Genomic DNA, 25,009 nt, shown 5'->3' on the forward strand with positions numbered 1-25,009 from the left:
GATGCTGGTGAGGATGTGGAGAAAGGGAACTAACTCTCCTAACACTGTTGGTGGAAATACAAATTAGTACAGATGCATGGAGATTAGTACAAATTAGTACAGCGGTACGGAGATTTCCCAAAAGGTTAGAAACAGAACTTCCATACAACCCAGCAATCTCGCTACTGGGTATTTATCCAAAGGAAAGGAAGTCTTTTTATCAAAGGGATACCTGCCCCCCCAGGCTTATTGCAGCACTGTTCACAGTAACACAAACATGGAATCAACCTAAGTGTCCACCACTGGGTGAATGGATAAAGAAAATGTGGTATAAGAAAACTTGGACATAAAAAGGAATGAATCCTGTCATTTGCAGCAATATGGACAGAACTGAACGTCATCATGTTGAGTGAAATAAGGCAGGCACGGAAAGACAATACCACATGTTCTCCCTCGTATGTGGAAGCTATTTACTAAAAAAGTGGATCTCATGGATCAATGATGGTTCCCAAAGGCTAGGAAGGGGGTGTGGGGGGGATAAAGAGAGGCTGGTCAATGGCATAAACATAGTTAAATAAAAGGATAATTTAAAAAAAGATAAAAAGATAAACGGATTCACTGAGCAGGTGAATTGCTTGAGCTCAGGAGTTCGAGACCAGCCTGAGCAAGAAGGAGACCCCATGGGTATTGTGGTGGGCACCTGTAGTCCCCATTACTCCAGAGGCTGAGGCAAGAGGAGGCTTGAGCCCAAAAGTTGGAGGCTGCTGTGAGCTATGATGCCACGGTACTCTACCCAGGACATCAGAGTGCGACTCTGTCTCAAAAACAAAAACAAAGCTATAATATCAACTATTTAGCTTTTTTCTAATTAGAAATTTAGAAGTTTACTTTTAATGATCAAAATATGAGTTGTTCAGACTTTGGATACACCACAAATTCTCAGGAACCATAATTTAGTCACAGTTACAGCATTTGTGTTTGACATGAAGTATACAGTTATTATTCTCCTTTGGGTTTCAAAAGTCCAAGCAGTAAAATTACTTTTGTAGTCAATCTTAGCAAACTCAAGCACTTCAGAAAAGCAGGCAAATCAAAGTCAAGGTAATCAAATAATTTTAAAAGTTAATCAAGCCTCAGGCTTCAGGCCGACAGATTTCTTCCTTACAAAATGGAGAGAAGAGAGAAAAAAGTCCAGGTTGTGATGAGAAACTCCTAGAATGATATATTTAATAGCAAAGGATGTTCTTGCTAAAAACAGTCTCTGACGACTACCTCTGCTATTCTACCTTTGGGAATCATCTGTTCTTGGTGAAAGCTGAGTAAAGATGTGTAACGGTCTGACGCAAGGGATTACGGTTTCTCTCCACTCCCAGGTCCTCTAACTCTGAACACTCATGTCTGCAAACTTCTCAGCTGCTATCACCCCTGCTCCCTTGCCCCACAGAAAAAGCCAATTAGTTTGTGTTTTAAATAAATTTAAACATTTTAGTACAACGTGGGCAACAGGAAGGAGGGAAAGATTTCTTTGTTAGCTTCTCTTCAATATTTCAGTCTACAGAATCCACAGGTCTCCATCAATAAAACAACATTTTATAAAAATAGTATTTCTGCACAAGGCTGACGTTGTAGGGAGACTCTGTCACCTTTTTTCTTTTTTTCTGGCCTCATCTCCTGCCCTTCTCTATAAATCTTGCCTCCCACTTCCTTCTCCTTCCCATACCCTATTTCAGCCTGTGGCCCCTCTGAGGAATAGGTCAGGATCACAGGTGGTCACTGTCACAAGCAGGGAACCACAGTTTATAGCCTGACAAACTCCGTAGCCTGAACCTTCTTTACATGAGTAACAGGAGTGTTAGCAGAAATGCCAGGTTTTAGTATGGAGAAGCTTGAGATACATGAAGGTAAACTTCTGAGTTTGATTTTTATGAGGCCTAGCCAGCTAGTTAGCACCACCGAGAAGAAAATATTCTTTTACAAGATCACCCACCCCCAGACCTACTGGAACTGAGCCAGACTATTAAAAAATGCACTGTGAGGAGAAGAGCCAAGTCAGTGAATATGCATTCTTACTATCCCCACTGGGAAAGAGCTCAAAGCACATCGTCTGACAAAGGTTCAGCAGGATCATTTTGAAGAACTGTATATTCACAGAGCTACTGACGGTAAGAGACAGATGTGGAAGAAAGCTCGTGTAAGGGTCCAAACGACAGCTTGTAAACACAGCTTGTAGTTTTTATTTTCAGGCTATTACCAAGATCTTTGCTTTCTAAATGCTAAGACTTCCATCTGAGAGTAAAAATTCTTAGTGGACTTTCTGCTTACTTTATATAATCTGAAAATGTGAACAGGGAAAAAAAGGAATTATTAATTAGAAATAGAGTACAAAAGTGGGTTTTCTCCAAAAGCCTCTGGAAAGAATAAAGTGTAGGATAATATTTAAAAATAAACTTATGCTACATCAAGCACACAAAGTAAATTCAGTGTGAGTTTAAAATGACATGCTTTTCTTCCAGAGGCTTAAGACGCTTGGACCCCCCTGGGTTACTCAGAGTTAGGTTTTTTTGGAATTGTAAAAATTCCTTAGGCCTTTTCTCTGAAGCAGTACACCCCGTGAAGCCTGAGATCCAAGGGCATGCCGCCCTTCCTCAGAGATACGGGCCAGAGGGTTGACATATGTTAACAACATATTGTCAGAGGTCTATAGGTGCTCTGCCCTGAAGGAAGGTCACAGTCGTTACTTCATACTGAGTAAACTGAGTGAATGCTTGAAGATATTCTTCTATTAACTCTGTTCCCCTATAGCTGTTTTCGTCTTTGTGCCCTGCTCAGAAAACTAGTCACTGTTTAGAGGAAGGGATTTACTACACTAGTGGTTACATTGATATGATAAATATTTCCTTTCAAGTTAAAATTCAGCTAATAGATAATGGATTAGGTGTGTACGTGACCTAAGAGTATAAAACTTAAACTTGGAATAAAGAACTTTGCTATATGCCATCCCACAGTGTATAGTCTGTTTCTTGACTTAATAATTACAGGAGCGAGTTTACACCTACAGCAAAGCTGCTGCTCGTTCGCGTCGTTCACGCAACATAAAGTGTATTAAACCCTTTCAAAAGGGATCACAGAAAAGCAATGTGGCTTTGACTATAGGCTTAAGGAAGGTGGAGATTGTAAGCATGAGTCTGTACTCACTAGCCGTGTGCCCTTGAGTACACCCCCTCAACGAAACACACCAGCATCTGGTTTCCTCTAGTACACAGAAAGGGATTTCTAGATGAGAGGTTTTCCAACTATTCCACTGAGTTCAGAGGACCTGGGGAATGAGCACAGCAGGACAAAGCAAGGAGTGGCCTGGGCCCTGCCCCTTGCCCAATCAGAGCAGCTCTGTTTGCACATGTTTTATATTTGCAGATTCTTTATATGTGTCCATTTGCAAAAAAGGATTTGATGCTAATAAATAAGACCAAAACCAGGCCAGGGCTGCCTCACACCTGTAATCCTAGCACTCTGGGAGGTGGAGACAGGTGGATCGCTTAAGCTCAGGAGTTTGAGACCAGCCTGAGCAAGAGCCAAGACCTCATCTCTAAAAATAGCTGGCTGTTGTGGCAGGCACCTGTAGTCCCAGCTAGTTGGGAGGCTGAGGCAAGAGGATCACTTAAGCCCAAGAGTTTGATGTGCTGTGAGCTGTGATGTCACAGCACTCTACCAAGGGTGACATAGTGAGACTCTGTCTCAAAAAAAAAGCCAAACCATTGCATTATATGATATTTAAGATTTCTACTTCTAATAATTATCCTCTGTAAGATGCAAAAGGGCTATCAAATAACATCTATTAAACTGGTTGCAAAATTATGCCCATGTTGGCTCTAAAGTCTATTTAGTAACTTTGAACTATGGGACAATAGTTGCTATTATGTAACACACATGTAGAAAATGTTTTTATGTTATTCTTATATACAAGTGATTCTATTACTCAACATAAGTGAATACACTGACTCCTGATTCTTTTTGTTGTTGTTGTTTGTTTTGTTTTTGGCCCAGGCTGGGTTTGAACCTGCCACCTGCGGCGTATGGGGCCAGTGCCCTACTCCTTTGAGCTACAGGTGCTACCCTGACTCCTGATTCTTCAAACAGTTTTTTTCAATAGAAACTTTATTGCAAAAAATCCCCACCTAACTTTATTGCCTGCTTTCTATTTCCAAACAGAATACAAGGTGTTACTTTACATAAATTCTACTCTACTCCAGGTCAAATCCCTTGTGTCTAGAAAAGTAAAGACATTGTCTAAACTTGACCTATACATGATATACATGTAACCAAATGACCTTATGATTTATTCACATATTTGACCAAATGATTCTGAATGTATTTTTATGCCAAAATCTTTAATTCTGGACTTTACTTTCCGTCTTAAATAAGGACGAGACAGGGTTTGCTACTTAAGGAAGAAAGACACCATGCTCATAAGTATCAGTCATAAGCATCAACTGAGTAGGATTATTTTAACCTTAATTTCCTGTCATGCAACTCCGTCAGCTTTACGACTTCAAGTCAATGGAAATAACTTTCCTCTTGGGGCTGGGAATGACTTGGCAGGGCTCATGCCTCCCAAGCCCTGGTCTGGGGTTCACAGCGTCTGACACCTCCGCCTTGTCCATACCCAGAAATCTGCCCCAGGCTCTGCCACATGTTCTGAAAAAGGCCACGCACCTTGTTTTCCAGTCCTCTTCTGACTTTGACCTGTTTTTGCGGGCTGCTCTTTGTTTTTCCTCAAGTCGTTTCTTTTCTTCACTGGCTTGATCTGAAATGAAAGTGTCAATAAAAAGCATTTATTCTCTATGCAGAGGATGTAAAACACGACTGCTTTATGAGAAGCATCATCCACATGTACCAGCATCACCTCCATTTCATTAGAACACAAACACCACAGTCAAACATCAAGTTACAACGTATGCGCAAAGGTAGCAGGAGGCAGAGCTGGCATTCAAGACCGAGACCGACGGCTCTTTTTGTAGCCTTTGCCCTTAATAACCTTCGTATTTAGCAAAAAGAACCTGCATATTCTTTTTTATTTCTTCCTTTTTTTTGAGGCAGAATCTCACTATGTCATCCTCAGTAGAGTGCCGTAACATCACAGCTCACAGCAACATCAAACTCTTGGGCTTAAGAGATTCTCTTGCCTCAGCCTCCCAAGAAGCTAGGACTACAGGTGCCCGCCACAACGCCCGGCTATTTTTTGCTTGTAGTAGTCATTGTTGTTTGGCAGGCCTGGGCTGGATTCGAACCTACCAGCTCCGGTTTATGTGGCCGGTGCCCTAGCTGCTAAGCCACAGGCGCCACGCCAGAACCTGCATATTCCTAAACCAAAGAAATTGTTAAAATCCTTCACCCAAAAACTGGGAGTAAAACTGAATGTGAAATTCTAAATTTTTAGTGAGACCTTACAGAGCTTTTTCAGATTCCAGTCATAAGAAATTCAAACAATTTCCCTAAATACTATTGCTTCGTCTCACTGAAGAGAATCAGAATATTTAGGTAGAACAGTTTTTCTCCACCTTGGTGCTAATGACATGTTGAGTCCGATGCCATGTATATTAGAGGAAATTTAGCAGTGCTGGTGGCCTCTCAATGCCAGCAGATGCCAGTAGCACCTTCCTAGATGTGACAACAAAGTCTCTGGACCTTGCCACATGCCCCCTCTGGAGAAGAAATTTAACATTTTCAGGTAAAAATGTTGTAATTAACCAAGGGAAGGCCATACTCTTCCGTGAAGCTCACAGGAGATGTATGAATTCTGGAATACACGGGACATAATTAGAGTACAGTTTACAGTTGATAAAGATACTACTGTTTTCTCAAATTCCCCTCTGATATTTAAGATTCACCTCTGGTTATTTGCTGTATTAAATTATCAGGGGAATGTTGCTGAAATAATAAATACTAAGTTAACAGGGTCTACTTCCGATTTCTAATATTAAAACCAAAGTTATGGAATTTAAACTGAATTTTAATTGAAAAAGCTCTAAGGGAGACTAAAAATGTTAGTACCACAAAACGATGCTAACGACCCCCAGGAACAAACCAACCATCACCCCCAAAGAGATTAATGTTCACCATCACAGGTGCGAGGTACCTATTTCTCCATTTTCCATGGCTCTGATGTCAGGCCGTAACCTGCAGTCCGTCTTAGGAATCACGCTCTCCATTTCCTTGTCTACTTCATTCAGCACCATTGCAAAACTAGTAAAATTATACATCTGAAAAGAAGCAAAATGATCAGATTGACACTCACCGAGGCCTGCTGTAGAGAGGGAAGGCCCTGACACAGCACAGGGGTTTGGTCGGCCAGGGCCCCTCCCTGCTGTGGTAATGCGGCTCAGTCTCTCTCAGATCACACACATCTAAATGTTTTCCCCCAAACTGCACAACCTAAGGGTATCTGTCTCAAAGAAATCTCAAAACAGGCCTCACAGAATAAATATCCTCTATTCCTATCAACTTTAAGTAGAACTATAAAAGCAAAACCAATGTTCTTTTATTTTCTTCATTTGAATCATTCTTTGCTGGGCCTAGAGGACTTCTACTGACCAAGCTGCATCATCTTGTACGTGACCAGGGCCAGGCAGACCCCGACCCACCACAGAAGCCCTGTGAAGTCTCAGCCAGCACATCCTCCCAGGAGACGCTGGAGGGAAGGACACCACGGACATGTGGACTGAGGAGGGGCAGGGGACACGCACACGGGCGCCGAGGGGAGGGACAATCAAGGGCCTAGGTCTCAGGCTGTCTAGGCTGGCCCTGCACATGTCCCCAAAGGAGCACTGAACACAAACAGTGAGGCCACGTTCAGCCCCCCAGGCCTCACCCAGGTCTCACCTGGGCAGAATTGGGAGGCCGTGGGGCTATTCGCCACAGGAGAACGCTTCCGGGGATAACAAACACACTCTCAGAATCTGGCACCGGCATTTCATCGGACTCCTCGGCGGTGCTCATCTAGAAAAGTCAACAGATGAACAGAATTCAGGTGAAACGTTTTAAACACAGTCACATGCCACACAACATTTCAGTCACTGATGGCTGTACTCATGGCCGTAGTCCCAGAACCTTCCCCCAGGGCAGACAGCTGACGCTGAGACCGGCCCTGCAGATCAAGGAGGGGAAATGACTGACTGATAGGAGAGGAATGGTGCTGGCACATTCAGTTTTCCACATGAGAAAATACATACAAATGGAAACGTAGACCTCATCTAGGTTTGTGTTGGTACCTTCTGGGCTGGTCACACAACGCTGATGCTGCCTGATGACGCAGCTCTCAGGAAGTGTCCCCGCCATGAAGCAACACGCAGCTCCCTCTACGCAGTCTCACCGGAATATAAACCAGCCCAGCGGCATTGCGACTTTCTAACTCTTGTATCGTTACCTTTTAGCAGTGTAGCGAGCCACAGAGACGTGCTGAATGCCTGAACAAGCGCTGTGAGCCTCGTGAACTTTTCGTGCTGTGACAGCGAGGTCACTCACATTTAATGCATCCTCATCGTTCTGCTTTGCTTGTAAAACGGCTTCTTTTATTTTTTTTAAAGAGAAAATAACTCCTTTGAGTGTTTACTGAGGAACTTCTAAGTGCTCTGCATTGGGACCCCAGAAAAGTACAGAGCTGCCTTCCAAGGGTCTCACGTGCTAGCGAAGTACAGACAACACACGGGACATTCTGAGAACAACTGTCACTTTCTTGGGGCAGTTAGCTAAATTTATCAATGTCATGTGACCAGTAGGGATCCTGAATGCATTTGATAAAAAAAAAAAAAAAGATTCATAAAAGATACTAGGCTAAAAAGGAAACCTTTGGCTACCCATGGCCCAGAGCTCCGTGTGCTTGGTCTTTATATAACAAACCTACGTGGTGCTGTTATTATTGTGGTCTGAAACATAAAGCAGTCAAGGCTTTGGAAGGTTAAGTAGTACCCCAGCATCATACAGCGAACACATCAGAGCTACTGGCTGAGACACTTCAGTGACTACGCAGTTTAGGAAATAACAAAGAGGTAGCAACTGCATGAATGTGGTCAGGCCACGAGCAGCCGGTGCCAGGGAGACCAAAGGCGAGAGCACGCTCACCCGCAAGGGGGAAAGGCCGCTTTCTAAAAGGCTGACCGGCATCTAGGCACGAGGGATCTTCCCTGGAATTTCACCAGTGTCCTTTGCTGTCCCTGCTCTGTGAAAGAGGGCCGGTGACAAGCACATGGGCGAGGCTGTCTTTGCCTCCTACTGACAGGAGGTGCGCTGAGGAGTCTGTGTCGGGGGTCCCCGGACCCTGGGCCATGTCCTTCTCCAGACACTGCGTTTCCTGCCAGTGGTGCAGAACGGCTGGCGCCTCACAGACTGAAGGAAGCAGGCGGGCACACAGGACGTGGGGAGGACAGCAGGGCTGTGAGCGTACAGCTCAAGGAAAGAAAAAGAAAAAAGCCCAAGCCCCAGGAAAGCAGTGCACGCTGGCCACTTTACACAACTTCTTTCCCCTTGGGAATGTAGTTAACTCAGCTTACAAAGAAAGTCATTAATAAACACACCACCTGCTTTCTGGGAATATTAAGGCTTCTTAAACTTTCTCACGTGTAAGAAACCCTAACAGCCCCACAGACTGCTGCTCAGCAGTCAGGTCCGAGGCGCGGCCTGGGAGCCCACACCTTAAACAGCTTGCAGATGCCGTTCACCTTGCCAGGCCCAGAGCTGCCAGCTCTTCACCAGGAGCAGATGCTGTGCTGACCCTGTCCCTCTAACTCATTTAATAAGCGGGCGCCATTTAGCCATGTCACAAATGAAGATCCCAAGCAGAGAGGTGAGAAATTGGCCTACACTTACACTGCCTATAAATGGTACAGACGAGATTCTAACCCAGAGTTTCTGCTCTTAACCATTATGCTAGTTAAGAAAAGAATCAGACCTCATAGACTTTCTGTCCAAACAGGTGCCATCCTTCTGTAGCGCTCATCATTTCTGCCTGGAGGGAAGGGACAGGAGACGGCCTGGGGCCGTGCAACAGGAAGCCCCTGCCTCCCTCCCGGGAAATCCCAGCTGGATATCAACTGCCCACAAAGAAGAGAATTCATAAAGAAGAGGACAGCAGCCCAGGGATGACTCCTTCACCTGTGATAGTCTTAACTTTAGTGATTTCATGATAAGGTAACAAAATTGATAATAAGCATGAAAAGGTCAGAGAATTCTGGAGAAACCTTTAAATACTCAAGCAATTTCAACTTCTAATGCACATAAACAGGAGAAGAAAATATGCCTAAGTTAGAACTCCAACTTTCCAAACCTATATGATTAAATCAAAGCCTCGCGTACAGGCTAGGTGTGGTGGCTCACGCCTATAATCCTAGTATTCTGGGGGCTGAGCTCAGGAGGTCAAGACCACAATGAGCAAGAGTGAGACCCCTGACTCTACTAAAAATAGAAAAACTAGCTGGGTATTGTGGTGGGCACATGTGCTCCCAGCTATACGGGAAGGCTGAGGCAAGAGGACTGCTTGAGCCCAGGAGTTTAAGGTTGCTGTGAGCTATGACGTCACAGCGCTTTACCCAGGGTAACAGAGTGATACTGTCTCAATGACGACAAAAACCCCACGTACAATTGCTACAGAATCATAAAACTGGTACATATCCATAACAAGATTATGGCAAATACTTGCTACTAAGGCAGACAGCTGCTTATTTAAAAAATGCAGAGGAAAATAATATGCCCTAGCAACAAGGAAAAAAAAAGTCAGAACTGTGACCCGGTAACTCATCAGCTCCAAAACGATGAGTGCAAATCGAAGAGCTCCTTGGATACCACCTGACGGGATGCTCACCTGTTTGCTGTTTTTCTTCTCTTCGGTATTTCTCTTATCATTTTTTTTGTAAGCATCGAAAGTGGCAGGGTCGACACTGTACAGACACTCAGTCCACTTCCCATAGAGGGCACAGAGCTTCCTCTTGCTGTCAAGAGAGAGTGACGTTTAGCCAGCAGTGAAACCAGTGTTTTGCTGTAACTGAATATTAAATACTATAAAGGTTTGTATGAACCAGTATCTTTAAAGAAACAGATATTTCTTGTAGAAGAATTTTTCAACTTCCTACATTTTCTCTAATGAACAATACAACTACACTATTCAATATTTAAATGGAATTTTTACCTTTTATCTTGGATGTAGCCTTCGACTTTGTGTAATTCCTTACCAAAAAGGCCACATGGCTTAAAATTCAACACACATTTGTCCCCAGTCCTATGAAGGAAATAATAAGTTCCGATTATCATTCAGAAGAAGAGCAGAGAATAATAACTGAAACAGCCTTTCCAGCTAACTGAAGTTCCATAGACTCTGGCCTCTATACAAAGGATATCGTAAGTCATCCCCGATTAGTTATGTACCCACCAGTAAAACAAAGGGTACATGAGGTTCAGATAGAGAATAAACGACTTCCCCAAGGTCACAAAGTCGGATTTAAACCCACCCCTTTTTAATAACTTATGTAACCCCCTAACCTGTATGAATAACAAATTAAACAACAGAAGCAAAATGAGCTGAGTTGAGAAATTAAGATTCACAGGGGCTGGGAAATCTTCGAGTTCACACAGCCTTCCTTAATCAGAGACTTGAATAAATCCCATTCATTAAATGGACTGGCTTCTGTTGACTCATGAATTACAATGCCTGATTCTGAAATTTACATCAGGCTCCACTATGCTTTTCTTTGAGAGGGAAAAAAAAAAAAAAAATGCAGGCCGCCAGACCTGCCTGATGAGAACTGAAGGACAGACAGGTGCTCTCAGCGTCTTACTTGTGGTTCACGATCTCCACGTTGCCGTACTGCTCGATCCAGAGCTTCCCCACAATGATGTTATGCACACAGCAGGTGGGGTTGGTCCACGTATACGCTTCATTGTGTCTAAAAACAAAACCGAAACCCAGAAAAATAAGTCATGAGGGTTATTTTGTTTGAAAACGGCATCTGCTTCAAAGTAACGTGGGAAAACAAATGAGGCTGTTTGAAGATAACTAAGAGTTGGAAAACTCTAGTGATGTTAACTCACGGCAAAAAAAAAGTATCACGTGCCTATTCTTGTCGTTTCTTAAAAGGAAACAAAACGTTCAGGAAAGAATTCTATACTTCCACCAAACTCTAAATAAATTAGGTATTCACTCTGTAAGCATTCAAAAGCTGGGTGAAGCATATGACAAATTAGAGACAGAAAATGAAAATGAAAATCTACTTCACTTTCCAGAAAAGGTGCCCTCCACAACTGAAGGAAAAGTACTCCCATATAAATAAAGCCCCATTTTTAATTCCTTGCTTCTGAAAAATTAGTTTTGCATCTTTGTTCATTTATCCTTAGATATTTGCTTTTGAATTGTTTTAACTTATATAAAATTCATTTTTGTTGGTGTACAGTCCACGGATTTTGATGCATGCATAAACCTGTAAAACTACCACCAACACAATCTTCATCACCCCCAAAGAATTTGCTTATACGTCCCTTCTGTGGCCAAACCCTCCATTCCTAATCCTCAAATCTCTGACTCATCCCCAACCCTAAACAACTGATCTCTTCTCCACTGGGACAGTTTTCCCAGCTCCAAATATCAGATATATGGAATGATAGGCTATGTTCCCCTCTGAGGTTAGCGCCTTCAATTTGTACAATGCATGTGAAATTCTTTTGTATTGTTCTATGTATCAGTAATTCATTCCTTCACAGTAATCCACGGATATACCACGGTGGTTTAATCTTCACCCACTAAAGCAGTGGTTCTCAACCTTCCTAATGCCGTGACCCTTTAATACAGTTCCTCATGTTGTGGTGACCCCCAACCATAAAATTATTTTCATTGCTACTTCATAACTATAATTTTGCTACTGTTATGAATTGTAATGTAAATATCTGATATGCAGGATGGTCTTAGGCAACCCCTGTGAAAGGGTCGTTTCAACCCCCAAAGGGGTCGTGACCCACAGGTTGAGAACCACTGCACTAAAGGGCATTTGATTTTCAATTTTTGATGATTATGAATAATGCCACGCAAATGCCATGTTTTTTTGTATGAATGTAAGTTTTTGCTTCCCTAGGGTAAGAACCTAGGAGGAAGATGACCGAGTCATGTGGTAAACATAAATTGCCAAATTGTTCTCCAGAGTGGCTCTATCAGTTTGCGTCCCAACACCAACAATATATGGGTTTAGCATTCCAAATCCAAAATGCTCCAACATCTGAAACGTTTGGAGTGCCAACCTGATGTTCAAACAAATGCTCACTGGAGCTTTTGGATTTTGAATGCACAGATTTGGGATGCTCAACAGTAGGCAGAATGCAAATACACCCCAATCTGAAAAGATCCAAAATCTGAAACACTTTCAGTCCAAAGCATTTTGGATAAGAATATTCAACCTATATGAGACTTCTAGGTGTTCTGTGTCCTTTTCAACACTTGGTACTACCAGTTTTAAAACTTATTTAGATGTTAGATATTCTAAAAGTGTACACTAGTATCTCACTGTGGTTTTAATTTTGCATTTCTCTAGTAACTCATGCTGTTGGGCCTATTTTCATGCTTATTTGCCATTCATCTACTCTTTCAGCAAACTATCTGTTCACATCTTTGGGCCAATTTCTTTTTTTTTTTTTGGCCGGGGCCGGGTTTGAACCTGCCACCTCTGGTACATGTGGTCTGCACCTTACTCCTTTGAGCCACAAGCACCGCCCTTTGGGCCAATTTCTTATTGAGTTGTTTCTTATTGTTGAGTTCTGAGAGTTCTTCACATATTCTGAACATAAGCCCTTTGTAATATATATGACTTGAAAATAATTTTTATTAGTCTATAGCTTGTCTCCTCTTCTCCGACCAGTATCTTTCATATCAAAAGTTTTTGATTTTGATAAAATCTAATTTTGTCTATTATGGATTATAATTTTGGTATTGTACATACAAGAGATCTCTGCCTAATTCAAAGTTAAAATATTTTCTCCTCTGTTTTCTTCCAGAAGCTTTCTAGTTTTACATTTTACTTTAGTCTCTTAGAACATGTTCTGTCTGCCTCCAATGCCCAGTCTGTGATTTGCGGCTGTGTCTATAAGGCAGGCGATATAGGAGCACAGAATGTAACCAGCGACCTCTAAGTCACATTGGTCCTGGGGTTTGATTTCTCTCCAGTTGGCCTGCTGGTGTTCACTTTTCAGAGTCCTCCGATTGTTGCTTTACATCTCTGTCCAGGGTTTCTTGTAGTCAGTGTATAGAATATGCTTATTCTATCTTGCCTGGAACTGAGACTGCCTGTGAATATTAAGCTAATTTTGCAAAAGAAAAGAACTCTTAATGTACCTAACATCTAACATGTGCTACATGATTGCCATTTCAGTATTTCTCAAGGTGATTTCATTTTGAAGGCTTTAAGCAAAACATTGTCACGATGATATACAGAAAGCCTGTTTCATAAGAATTATCATGGAGTAATTAACTCCACCTATCTTAAAATAGATCCAAATACCATGGTGAAACATCACATTCAACCATTTACACATCCCCCGATTAATTAGCAATGCCTATGTCCATGTTCTTTAAATTCTTTTATGTACAAGTTGGCAATTTACACTGTATAAAAGCTGATTCTTGCTTTTTCTCTAGCTTTGAATAATAAGGTCAGGTCTGTGTGCAAGTGCACATACCTAAAAGTAGGTCAACACCAACAGAGTCAATGGCTCGATTAGAACTTACTCAAGAAGCTCCAAGGTGATGGTTCCTTTGGGTTCTGCTTCTACGCTCTTCCCCCAGAACTTCAGTTTGGGATAGATTGAGCCATGAAAGACGAAATCGTTGTTTAAGCCTTCCGCATGAAATGCACTGATTGGTGGATGATGGCTGACCTGTTCCGAGATGAGTCTGAATCCAAGGTCTTCCCTTAAAGTTTAAAAAGAAAAAAAGCAACATTGTAATTAACTCTATCATTATGTGTACATTATTGTCATTTCAGTCAAAAAGCAATGTAAAAGCATTAAAGAAACATGGTCAACAAAATAATTCTTTATCATCCTTATGAAAGAACAACTTAATATATGAGAAATTATACAAACACAACCCAAACTATTAAATCCAATGTTATTTATGCTAGCTACTTTGAACACATTAAAATAGCAAATACCCACATGAATTTAGGTAATATACATGAAAACAATAATATTAGCCATGAAAATTTAAAACTTCTTCTTCCTTTTACAAGAGAGAAAGCCAGTGTGTTTATTTTCAAACATCTAGGGAATTGAGTGGGATCAAAACTTGTGTAGAGAAGAGGAGGAAGATATAGAAAAATTAAAGCCAAATAAATTCCCCTTATTGTTTATAAACAAACAGCAAAAGCAAACAGAACTACCCTGCAGATGCATTCACTGGCTTTGAATATATTCATACTTTATATAGTCATAAGAAAAACTCCAATCATTTATTATGATATACATAAGGAGGAAAGAGGATAATCAATCCTACGTGATTGGGAACACTGAAATCCTTGCAGTTACTTTTTTTTTTTGCAGTTTTGGCCGGGGCTGGGTTGGAACCCACCACTCCCGGTATATGGGGCCGGTGCCCTACTCCTTGAGCCACAGGTGCTGCCCATCTTGCAGTTACTTTTTATAATGGCACATTACGTGTGTTTCAACATGTTTGACAGTCTCTAGTAAATCATAAAAACAAATATCAAAATCAATAACTTGTTCTAGTCATATGTATGACTGTTGGTGATAATACGTATATTTTTCCTCTTCATTTGAAAAGCTGTAACATATAAATCATGCGCGTTCAACTATCCATCTGGAATGGAGTGAAGGACCTCACCGAACTAATTCATAGGTCTCTCCCAGAAGTGGGTTGAAAGGTTTTCCAGTGCGTTCCCACTGAGACGCGACTGCAGATACAGCAAACGCAGCTATGCACTGTGGACAGAGCGGGAGGACGGTTAGAAACAGCCTGGCTTGCCACTCGATCCATCAGGAGCTGAAATTTAGCTGGACACAGTAATTTACAGAGTTATTTCAAAGAGTTTAATTACTTTGGGTATTTAACATGATTCCAGCAACATGACATGGAGACTTGGATGTTCAGAATGGAAATTACCCTCAGTCACTTCCTGGAGTTATTCCCCAGCGGGGTTTCTATTCCACTTTAAGAGTGTTACAAATTCTCTCAAGGACTTAAAATTTTTTTTGCAAAACCAAAGTTACTTTTAATTCATTAAATTTTCTTAAAAAGTACACTTCAAGTTGCGAAAAAGAGATATAACACTCTTTTTCAGAGATAGAAAACGAGATATAAAACTCTTTTTATATATAAAAGAGATATAAACTTAACACCAAGTTAATTGGTGTTAAGCCCAATGAGGTTGGAAAAAGCAAATTTATATAAATGAAAGGACGGGAAGATTTTAGTTTAGAAAGCTACTGCTCTGCCTGAAGGAGAACGTTGCGTCTCCTATGTTATGCCTGTATCCAGTCTGTTCATGTACATCACATAAACAGCCTCTACCTAAAAGAAAATGAAGAACTTCAACTCCTTGCTGTCTTAACATACAGCAATGTGTATATGTACTTATACATACAAATAAAAAATACATACGTAAAATAAAAAAATATATATATAAACATATGTGTGTGTGTGTGTGTGTGTATTCACGCCTTCTTGGAAACACCTGAGAGAACCAAGGTTGAATTTTCCCTCTAACACGATGCTACCTTCCAAAACGAAGCCTTGAAAAAAAGCTCACCAATATCCAGATTTGGCTATAGACCACCACTGTCTGCTTCTCTTGCAATTCTCACTCCGAACACGGTGCTGGCTTTTACATCCCCAGCCTCACACTGGACCTAACACTAAGTGTGTGTGTGTCTGGGTGGGTTGGGAGAGGGGTCTAGGACTTAGCCCGTCTCCAGGGCTTTCTTGACACGCACCTGCATCCTTTCCACAGGATCAGAAAGAGAACTGGCCTTGTGGATGAGGTACGTATGCTCCATGTATTCAGTCAGTCGCTGTAGGAAGCTCAAGGGCTCATTAAATATTACTGGCATGGTGATCTTGGACAGCTCCTATTTAACCAGAAAACAAACTGTTATGTCCAGTACACACAGCAAACTTATCAGCTGTCACATTCCTAGAAAGGAAATAGCAGAGAATAGTAACCCATGAAATCTCATTAATATTAGTTCAATTTCACACATCTTTCCAGAGCATCTGATAAATAACATGGAGTGTCTTATCCCAGGCCTTAAAGGAAATGCAAAGACCACCCAAACCTATTGATAGGCATCCACGCATTACTGAGTGGCAAGCATGAATGGACACCTACTAATAAGTCAGTCTCACATGGAAATTAGGAAATGGGACATAAACGTGATGGGAACACAAAAAGCAAAACTCTTCACGATGGTATTGAAGTAACTAATTGGGGTGTCATTAGGCTAAGATGAGATCTGGGGTCTTGGATTCCTACATAAGTAAACTGAGACCCAATTCAATGTAAACTTAAGCTCCACCAATCAGAAACCACCCAACTTATCTCTATCCAGGGACCTTCCACCTTCACCATCGAATATATTCTTTGGCTCCCTCAAAGTATACCCGACAGAAGCTTGACTGCCCTATAAAAGCTTCCCCTCCTGCCGGCTGGGTGGAACAACTAAACTGCCCTGAGGTCTCGGGCTGCCCAAGTCTGCTGTCTGCTCAAGTCAATTTGATAAAATTTCAGTATGTCTAAGGGTATCTTTTAATAGTAGGCTAAAGATCAACCATATGTAGCATTTTTTGTGGGTAATTTTCCAAAAGAAATTTCAGACTGCTTTTGGCTGACAACACTGAACTTTCTCACACCAATGTATTATGGGCTGTGGAGAAAAGGACTGTGTATTTTACAGAAAAGACTTTAAATTTTGTCTGCCAGAAAGATGCCATCAGAACGGACTCTCAAAAATAATTTAACAATCGGGTAGGGTTTTTGGCCTGAATTACAATCTTTCAACTCTGTTTATCATGTACTATCAAGTAAACAACATCATTATTAAGCCTTTAAAAAATTCATTAAGTAACACACTTTTCTTGGTATCCATTGAAATATTCCGGTGATCTTCCTAAACTTCAACCTACCATTCAAGTCGTTCATGAAGTCTACTGGCTAAAGTGACATGGTCAGGTGGCAACCCAAGCTGAGATAGACCTGACTTTCACCTCTGAATGTCCACAGTTTTACTGAGCTGCTCATTCTGGTCACATTAATATTTCATAAATGCTGTATGCATTTGACAAATTTAAAACAAAATCTATATAAGGATATATCACAAACTATTTAATCATACATCTCTAAAAATATAGGAAAACATGGCTTTTAAGTAGATTTTTCTAGGTTGAATTTCTGGGTCAAAGGCATGCTCACTCTTTTACAGATACTATCAAACCGAACATTTTCCAAAAGGGCCTTGCCAATTTACTCTCCCAACAGTGGTACATGGGAGTCAACATCTTTGATGTTAAAAGAGGTGTCTTGCTTCCAATCTGATCATTCAGTCACGTTCACTCCTTCTTCAACACTTAGATAACTGAGCACCTGCTCTGTGCTAGGTACTGTGTCAGGCACTGGATAAAAGCCTGTTACAGCCACCAGAAATGGGCAGGCACGCAGCTGGGCCAAGTAATGGAGGGGGAAGGAGAGTGAAAGGAAAAGAGCTGAGAGAACTGGAACGTATGCATGCTAACTCCAGATGGCCATAAAGACAACCTTGACTTCTTAGAAGAGCATAACATGCTACTTTAAAATGTAGCAACTGACTTGTAATTTTAATTCCTCCATCATCTGTAATTATTTTAAAATAATCTTACAATTATTTCAATTGTTAAACTTTTCTAGGTAGGTAATAAAAAAACAGGGACACAAAGCATACTTTATTTCTTTTCCTCTTAAAGCTCTTTGAAGTTCACAGATGCACTAATTTTACTTCCAATCCTATCAAGTCTGGGGTTGCATTCTCTAGATTTTGTAGACAATGAATTACTATGCATGCATATTTTCTTTTCTTTTTACAGAGACGGGGTCTTGCTATTGTCTATCCTGGTCTCAACTTTTGGTCTCAAGTGGCCCTCCCACCTTAGTCTCTCAAAGTGCTGGGACTGCAGACATGAGCCACCGCAGCCCACCAGGTAAGTGCGTATATTTCAGTAATAGGAAAAACAACAGTGTGGGTGAAGAAGATCAAGCTTCAGAAGAAACATCGGCTAGGGCACTTTTACCACTGAGGGCTGCAGTCAGTGAGAAAAATTAAATATTTATGCCAAACAATTCTGCCTTGTGACCCAGCTAAAAGCAAAGCCTAAATTTATTCATGCAAATTAATAGCAAGCAATGATGAAACTGAAGAAACTCCTAATTGCAACTGCTCATCAGCTGACACCCTGATGGAGGAGAGGGAGAAGGCTGCTGCTTCACTTGAGCACGCTATAAACACCCTGTGAGTAAGGCCACAGCTGATCTCACCCGAAATGGAAACTATCTTATAAATGTAAAGTCTACCACTACAACATCAAAGTGTGCAAAGCTGAAGACCTGGGTTGCTGACAGGACCCACTGAGGTATGGGGGCCGAGTCTGTCTACTCTGCTGCCCAGGCAGCAGCTGAGGGCAGGTGCCTGCCCAGGTGTGTGACCTAAGCCCCTGTGGGTGTCTGGGCTTGTCACCGAGCCTGGTGCTGGTCTTGCCTGCTCCTTGAGTGGAGCTGTGCCTTCTGCAAGATGATGCGGGCACCACAGCCTTCCTCCATGACACCTCTAGCTCCCTCGGCTGCCAAAGCAGTACAAATTTCTCCTTCTCATTCAAGAGCCTGGGAGAGTCAAGTCTCTCTTCCCATTCTGTGTTACTGCGTCCCGCTCCCTCCACGTGATGTCCAGCATCTAGACAGGAGAGACTCCTGCCTTCCCAACATCATGCTCTCAGGAGAGGCTCCCTGGGCTACTCTGGATGGGCAGTTTGAAGACAGCCCACTGCCCCGTGCCCTCTGCTACCTGTCCCTCAGCTCTCAGAGGCCAGCCTGGGAGCCAGCAGGGGTCTGAGCAGAAGCCACACACCCAGTAATGAGGCAGCAAGGGGTATATTTGTGAGTTAAGTGAACCATAACGTGAGCATCTTAGGGCAACCAGTGGAAAATGGAGAAAACAAGAACAGTTCAGAGGAAAACAGTAACAGACATAAGATATTCCCCATTCTCCCTGTCTAGGTGCTGAGTGTCTTCAGAGTTGGACGGTGACACAAGCCCTCTTGCTGGGCCACTGGAGCAAGGGCTGGGCAGCCACTGCATGGACGTGGAAGGAGCACAGGCCAGTCTTCCCCGTGGCAACCACAGCCTTCGGGGAATCTGCTCCCACGTGCTCTCTTCTTCCTAAAGCCCTTCTTCCCCCACTGCACCTCTCTGCCCACTTCCCGTCACGCTCACCCTCTGCTATTTCAAAAAAGGTGGACATACCTCCCACCTCGCTGAATCATAATATTTCTACCTGGAGTGTAAAAACCTCCAGGGAACCAAAATAAGGGAGGTTCAGAAACCCAGCACTGTATCAGCGAGCCTCTTGTAACTCAGGTGCCATTAACCTACATTAGGGCTCCCTGACTGTCCACAGTTAAGAGAAAGACATACACTTGAAACGGAAACCACAGGCCATCTCTCCCCATGCTGAGATACTCTGAGTTTGGATCACTGTGGAAGAAGTGCCTACTTCTGCTTAACTACCCTCCCTCCCGGTCCCATCCCTCTAGTCCAGGCGTCCTCAGACTTTTTAAACAGGGGGCCAATTCACTGTCCCTCAGACCGTTAGAGGGCCGGACAATAGTTTAAAAGAAAAAACTATGACCAAATTCCTATGCACACTGCACATATCTTATTTTAAAGTAAAAAAACAAAACGAGAACAAATACAATTACACCGCTTCATGTGGCCCGCGGGCCGCAGTTTGAGGACCCCTGCTCTAGTCAGTATCTCTAACATAGCAGATCTGGCAATACTCCAAAGCTTATTTAGCTTGGTATCTATCTTCTACTCAGAATTCAAAAATAGCACAGTTGTCACAGTGACATACAGAGCACCAACATGTTTTTCTGAATCCCAAAATAACATCACACCCCTCTGACAGGCACTCTGACCCGGGGATGTGTCTGGACTCAAGTATGGCTCTACGGTCCTGCCGCAAACACTGTACAAAGTGAACAAGATAAGCTAAATCTGAGGGGCTCAGGAAAATGTTTCAAGGGTCACAGTGAGATAAAAGCATTTTGCCAAAAATCATATTGGCAAAGGTGTACCTCAATGAAAAATACTGCAGTTTTTTCAAGCTCTTCTGAATATTGCAAGGTAGGCAAAGCGAAAAAAAAAAAATCAGTTGCATGACTGGAGATGTGAGAGCTCAGGTAAAGCTTACCTGGTACATTTCCCAGAGAACCAGAAGCCAGGGAGTACAATGAAGGAAGCCCTACTTCATTTGTCAGCTTATAGACTACACTATTTTTGATAATATAATCTGATTTTCAGCATATAGTTGGAAAGAGGTTAAAGAAATGAACGACACTCCTAGATATTTTTTAAAAACCCCAAAAGCTCCTATTCCCATCTTTCTATTAATTTGAGCAAAGCTTCCCACTTCTTGTGTCTACTAAAAAATAAAAACGTAACTGCTACTGAACATCCTGTCTCACTGACATCCATCCTCAGATATTTAAACACAATTAAAAAATTCTTTTCACTAATAATATTCTACCTTTTATGTTTTATGTTAATAGTTTCATAAATTTTATAATAGTCAAAATTGTCAACTATTGTTGACTATTTTAAAAATTGCACACAAACTATATGGACACCCTGTTGCACAATTTTAATCAGTCACATCCTAATATTTAATTTTTTTTTTGTAGAGACAGAGTCTCACTGTACCACCCTCAGGTAGAGTGCCATGACGTCACATGGTTCACAGCAACCTCTAACTCTTGGGCTTACGCGATTCTCTTGCCTCAGCCTCCCACGTAGCTGGGACTACAGGCGCCCGCCACAACGCCTGGCTATTTTTTTGTTACAGTTTGGCCGGGGCTGGGTTTGAACTTGAACCCACCACCCTCGGCATATGGGGCCGGCGCCCTACTCACTAAGCCACAAGTGCCGCCCCTAATATTTATAAGTAACTTGGTGCAAAGAAACTTGTAGTAGTAAAGCCTTAAGGTCGTGTAATACATATTTTTAAATTTTAACTATAAGGCATATTCTGGTGACAGTGAAGTATAATAAGGTAACCAATAAAAGCCTTTCAATAAAAGATAAAAACATTTAAGTCAGAATATCTGTCTACAGAAAATGTGAGATGGAAATACGAATTACAGGAGAAAATGGAAGTATAAAGGAGAAAACATCAACTATTAAAAAACAACTTGTGGCTCAGCGCCCATAGCACAGTGGTTACAACACCGGCCATATACACACAGGGTGGCGGGTTTGAACCCAGCCTGTGACAGCTAAACAACTGCAAGCAAAAAATAGCCAGGCGTTGTGGGGGGCGCCTGTAGTCCCAGACACCGGTTACTCGGGAGGCTGAGGCAAGAGAATCACTTAAGCCCAAGAACTGGAGGTTGCTGTGAGCTGTGACGCTACAGCACTCTACTGAGGGCGACATATTGAGACTCTGCCTCAAAAAAGTAAATAAATAAATAAAAATAAAAAACAAGGGCGGCGCCTGTGGCTCAGTGAGCAGGGCGCCGGCCCCATATGCCGAGGGTGGCGGGTTCAAACCCAGCCCCGGCCAAAACTGCAACAAGAAAAAAAATAGCCGGGCGTTGTGGCGGGCGCCTGTAGTCCCAGCTACTCAGGAGGCTGAGGCAAGAGAATCGCCTAAAACCCGGGAGTTGGAGGTTGCTGTGAGCTGTGTGATGCCACGGCACTCTACCGAGGGCAATAAAGTGAAACTCTGTCTCTACAAAAAAAAAAAAATAATAAAAAAATAAAAAACAACTTGCTCATGTATTTATTCAATGGAATTGATAGTGACCTTCAAATCTTTTGGTATTTAGATTTCACCCGATACCTTTAAAAGAATGCCACACCACCTTGGCTTTAAAAAAATCAATAATCATCACATACCAGACCTCTGTCACCTCTTCCCATAATCCAGCACTAAGATTCTGCGACTGCAAGATACCTGAACACATGGGGATGGTGCCTAGATGACCCTGCGTGACAGTGCCTGGGTCCCAGGGCCGTTTCCTCATTTGCTACCTCTGGGTGAGCAAAGGGGGTGGGACAGAAGAGGGAGAGAGGAGAGAGAACACAGGGAACACACGGACAGTGGGGAACACGGGGAACACACAGGACAGCAGGGAACACGGGGAACACACAGGACAGCGGGGAACACGGGGAACACACAGGACAGCGGGGAACACGGGGAACACACAGGATAGCGGGGAACACACAGGACAGCGGGGAACACGGGGAACACAGAGGACAGCGGGGAACGCACAGGACAGCGGGGAACACGGGGAATACACAGGACAGAGGGGAACACGGGGAACACACAGGACAGCGGGGAACACAGAGGACAGCGGGGAACACGGGGAATACACAGGACAGCGGGGAACACAGAGGACAGCGGGGAACACGGGGAACACACAGGACAGCGGGGAACACGGGGAACACACAGGACAGCGGGGAACACGGGGAACACACAGGACAGCGGGGAACACGGGGAACACACAGGACAGCGGGGAACACGAGGAACACAGAGGACAGCAGGGAACACAGGGAACACACAGGACAGTGGGGAACACGAGGAACACACAGGACAGCGGGGAACACGAGGAACACAGAGGACAGCAGGGAACACAGGGAACACACAGGACAGCGGGGAACACGAGGAACACAGAGGACAGCGGGGAACACGGGGAACACACAGGACAGCGGGGAACACGAGGAACACACAGGACAGCGGGGAACACGGGGAACACACAGGACAGCGGGGAACACGGGGAACACACAGGACAGCGGGGAACACGGGGAACACACAGGACAGTGGGGAACACACAGGACAGCGGGGAACACACAGGACAGCGGGGAACACGAGGAACACACAGGACAGCGGGGAACACGGGGAACACACAGGACAGCGGGGAACACGAGGAACACACAGGACAGCGGGGAACACGGGGAACACACAGGACAGCGGGGAACACGGGGAACACACAGGACAGCGGGGAACACGGGGAACACACAGGACAGTGGGGAACACGGGGAACACACAGGACAGCGGGGAACACGGGGAACACACAGGACAGCGGGGAACACGGGGAACACACAGGACAGCGGGGAACACGGGGAACACACAGGACAGCAGGGAACACGGGGAACACACAGGACAGCGGGGAACACGGGGAACACACAGGACAGCAGGGAACACAGGGAACACACAGGACAGCGGGGAACACGAGGAACACACAGGACAGCGGGGAACACGAGGAACACACAGGACAGCGGGGAACACAGGGAACACACAGGACAGTGGGGAACACGGGGAACACACAGGACAGCGGGGAACACGGGGAACACACAGGACAGCGGGGAACACGGGGAACACACAGGACAGCGGGGAACACACAGGACAGCGGGGAACACGGGGAACACACAGGACAGCGGGGAACACACAGGACAGCGGGGAACACGAGGAACACACAGGACAGCGGGGAACACAGGGAACACACAGGACAGCGGGGAACACGGGGAACACACAGGACAGCGGGGAACACGGGGAACACACAGGACAGCGGGGAACACGGGGAACACACAGGACAGCGGGGAACACACAGGACAGCGGGGAACACGGGGAATACACAGGACAGCGGGGAACACAGAGGACAGCGGGGAACACGGGGAACACACAGGACAGCGGGGAACACAGAGGACAGCGGGGAACACGGGGAACACACAGGACAGCGGGGAACACAGAGGACAGCGGGGAACACACAGGACAGCGGGGAACACGGGGAACACACAGGACAGCGGGGAACACAGAGGACAGCGGGGAACACAGAGGACAGCGGGGAACACGGGGAACACACAGGACAGCGGGGAACACAGAGGACAGCGGGGAACACAGAGGACAGCGGGGAACACACAGGACAGCGGGGAACACAGAGGACAGCGGGGAACACACAGGACAGCGGGGAACACAGAGGACAGCGGGGAACACGGGGAACACACAGGACAGCGGGGAACACACAGGACAGCGGGGAACACGGGGAATACACAGGACAGCGGGGAACACAGAGGACAGCGGGGAACACGGGGAACACACAGGACAGCGGGGAACACAGAGGACAGCGGGGAACACGGGGAACACACAGGACAGCGGGGAACACAGAGGACAGCGGGGAACACGGGGAACACACAGGACAGCGGGGAACACACAGGACAGCGGGGAACACGGGGAATACACAGGACAGCGGGGAACACAGAGGACAGCGGGGAACACGGGGAACACACAGGACAGCGGGGAACACAGAGGACAGCGGGGAACACGGGGAACACACAGGACAGCGGGGAACACAGAGGACAGCGGGGAACACGGGGAACACACAGGACAGCGGGGAACACGGGGAACACACAGGACAGTGGGGAACACGGGGAACACACAGGACAGTGGGGAACACGGGGAACACACAGGACAGCGGGGAACACGGGGAATACACAGGACAGCGGGGAACACGGGGAATACACAGGACAGCGGGGAACACAGAGGACAGCGGGGAACACGGGGAACACACAGGACAGCGGGGAACACACAGGACAGCGGGGAACACGGGGAATACACAGGACAGCGGGGAACACAGAGGACAGCGGGGAACACGGGGAACACACAGGACAGCGGGGAACACAGAGGACAGCGGGGAACACGGGGAACACACAGGACAGCGGGGAACACAGAGGACAGCGGGGAACACACA

General features: G+C 44.4%; 1 protein-coding gene across 9 annotated transcripts in view; it reads right to left on the reverse strand.

Annotated features, from left to right (window-relative positions):
- OSBPL1A (oxysterol binding protein like 1A) overlaps positions 1–25,009 on the reverse strand; it is a 206,440-nt gene that overhangs the window by 2,375 nt on the left and 179,056 nt on the right. For all 9 annotated transcript variants that reach the window (XM_053571974.1, XM_053571976.1, XM_053571975.1 and 6 more), the window contains 9 exons: positions 15,955–16,089; positions 14,846–14,943; positions 13,733–13,915; positions 10,803–10,910; positions 10,157–10,246; positions 9,833–9,959; positions 6,859–6,975; positions 6,116–6,239; positions 4,693–4,783 (listed from right to left, as the gene is read on the reverse strand). In XM_053571974.1, coding sequence (XP_053427949.1) covers positions 4,693–4,783; positions 6,116–6,239; positions 6,859–6,975; positions 9,833–9,959; positions 10,157–10,246; positions 10,803–10,910; positions 13,733–13,915; positions 14,846–14,943; positions 15,955–16,089 — 1,073 coding nt within the window. The remainder of the gene's footprint in view (positions 1–4,692; positions 4,784–6,115; positions 6,240–6,858; positions 6,976–9,832; positions 9,960–10,156; positions 10,247–10,802; positions 10,911–13,732; positions 13,916–14,845; positions 14,944–15,954; positions 16,090–25,009) is intronic.

The sequence above is a fragment of the Nycticebus coucang genome, chromosome 19, assembly GCF_027406575.1.
Source record: "Nycticebus coucang isolate mNycCou1 chromosome 19, mNycCou1.pri, whole genome shotgun sequence".
Classification (NCBI taxonomy): domain Eukaryota; kingdom Metazoa; phylum Chordata; class Mammalia; order Primates; family Lorisidae; genus Nycticebus; species Nycticebus coucang.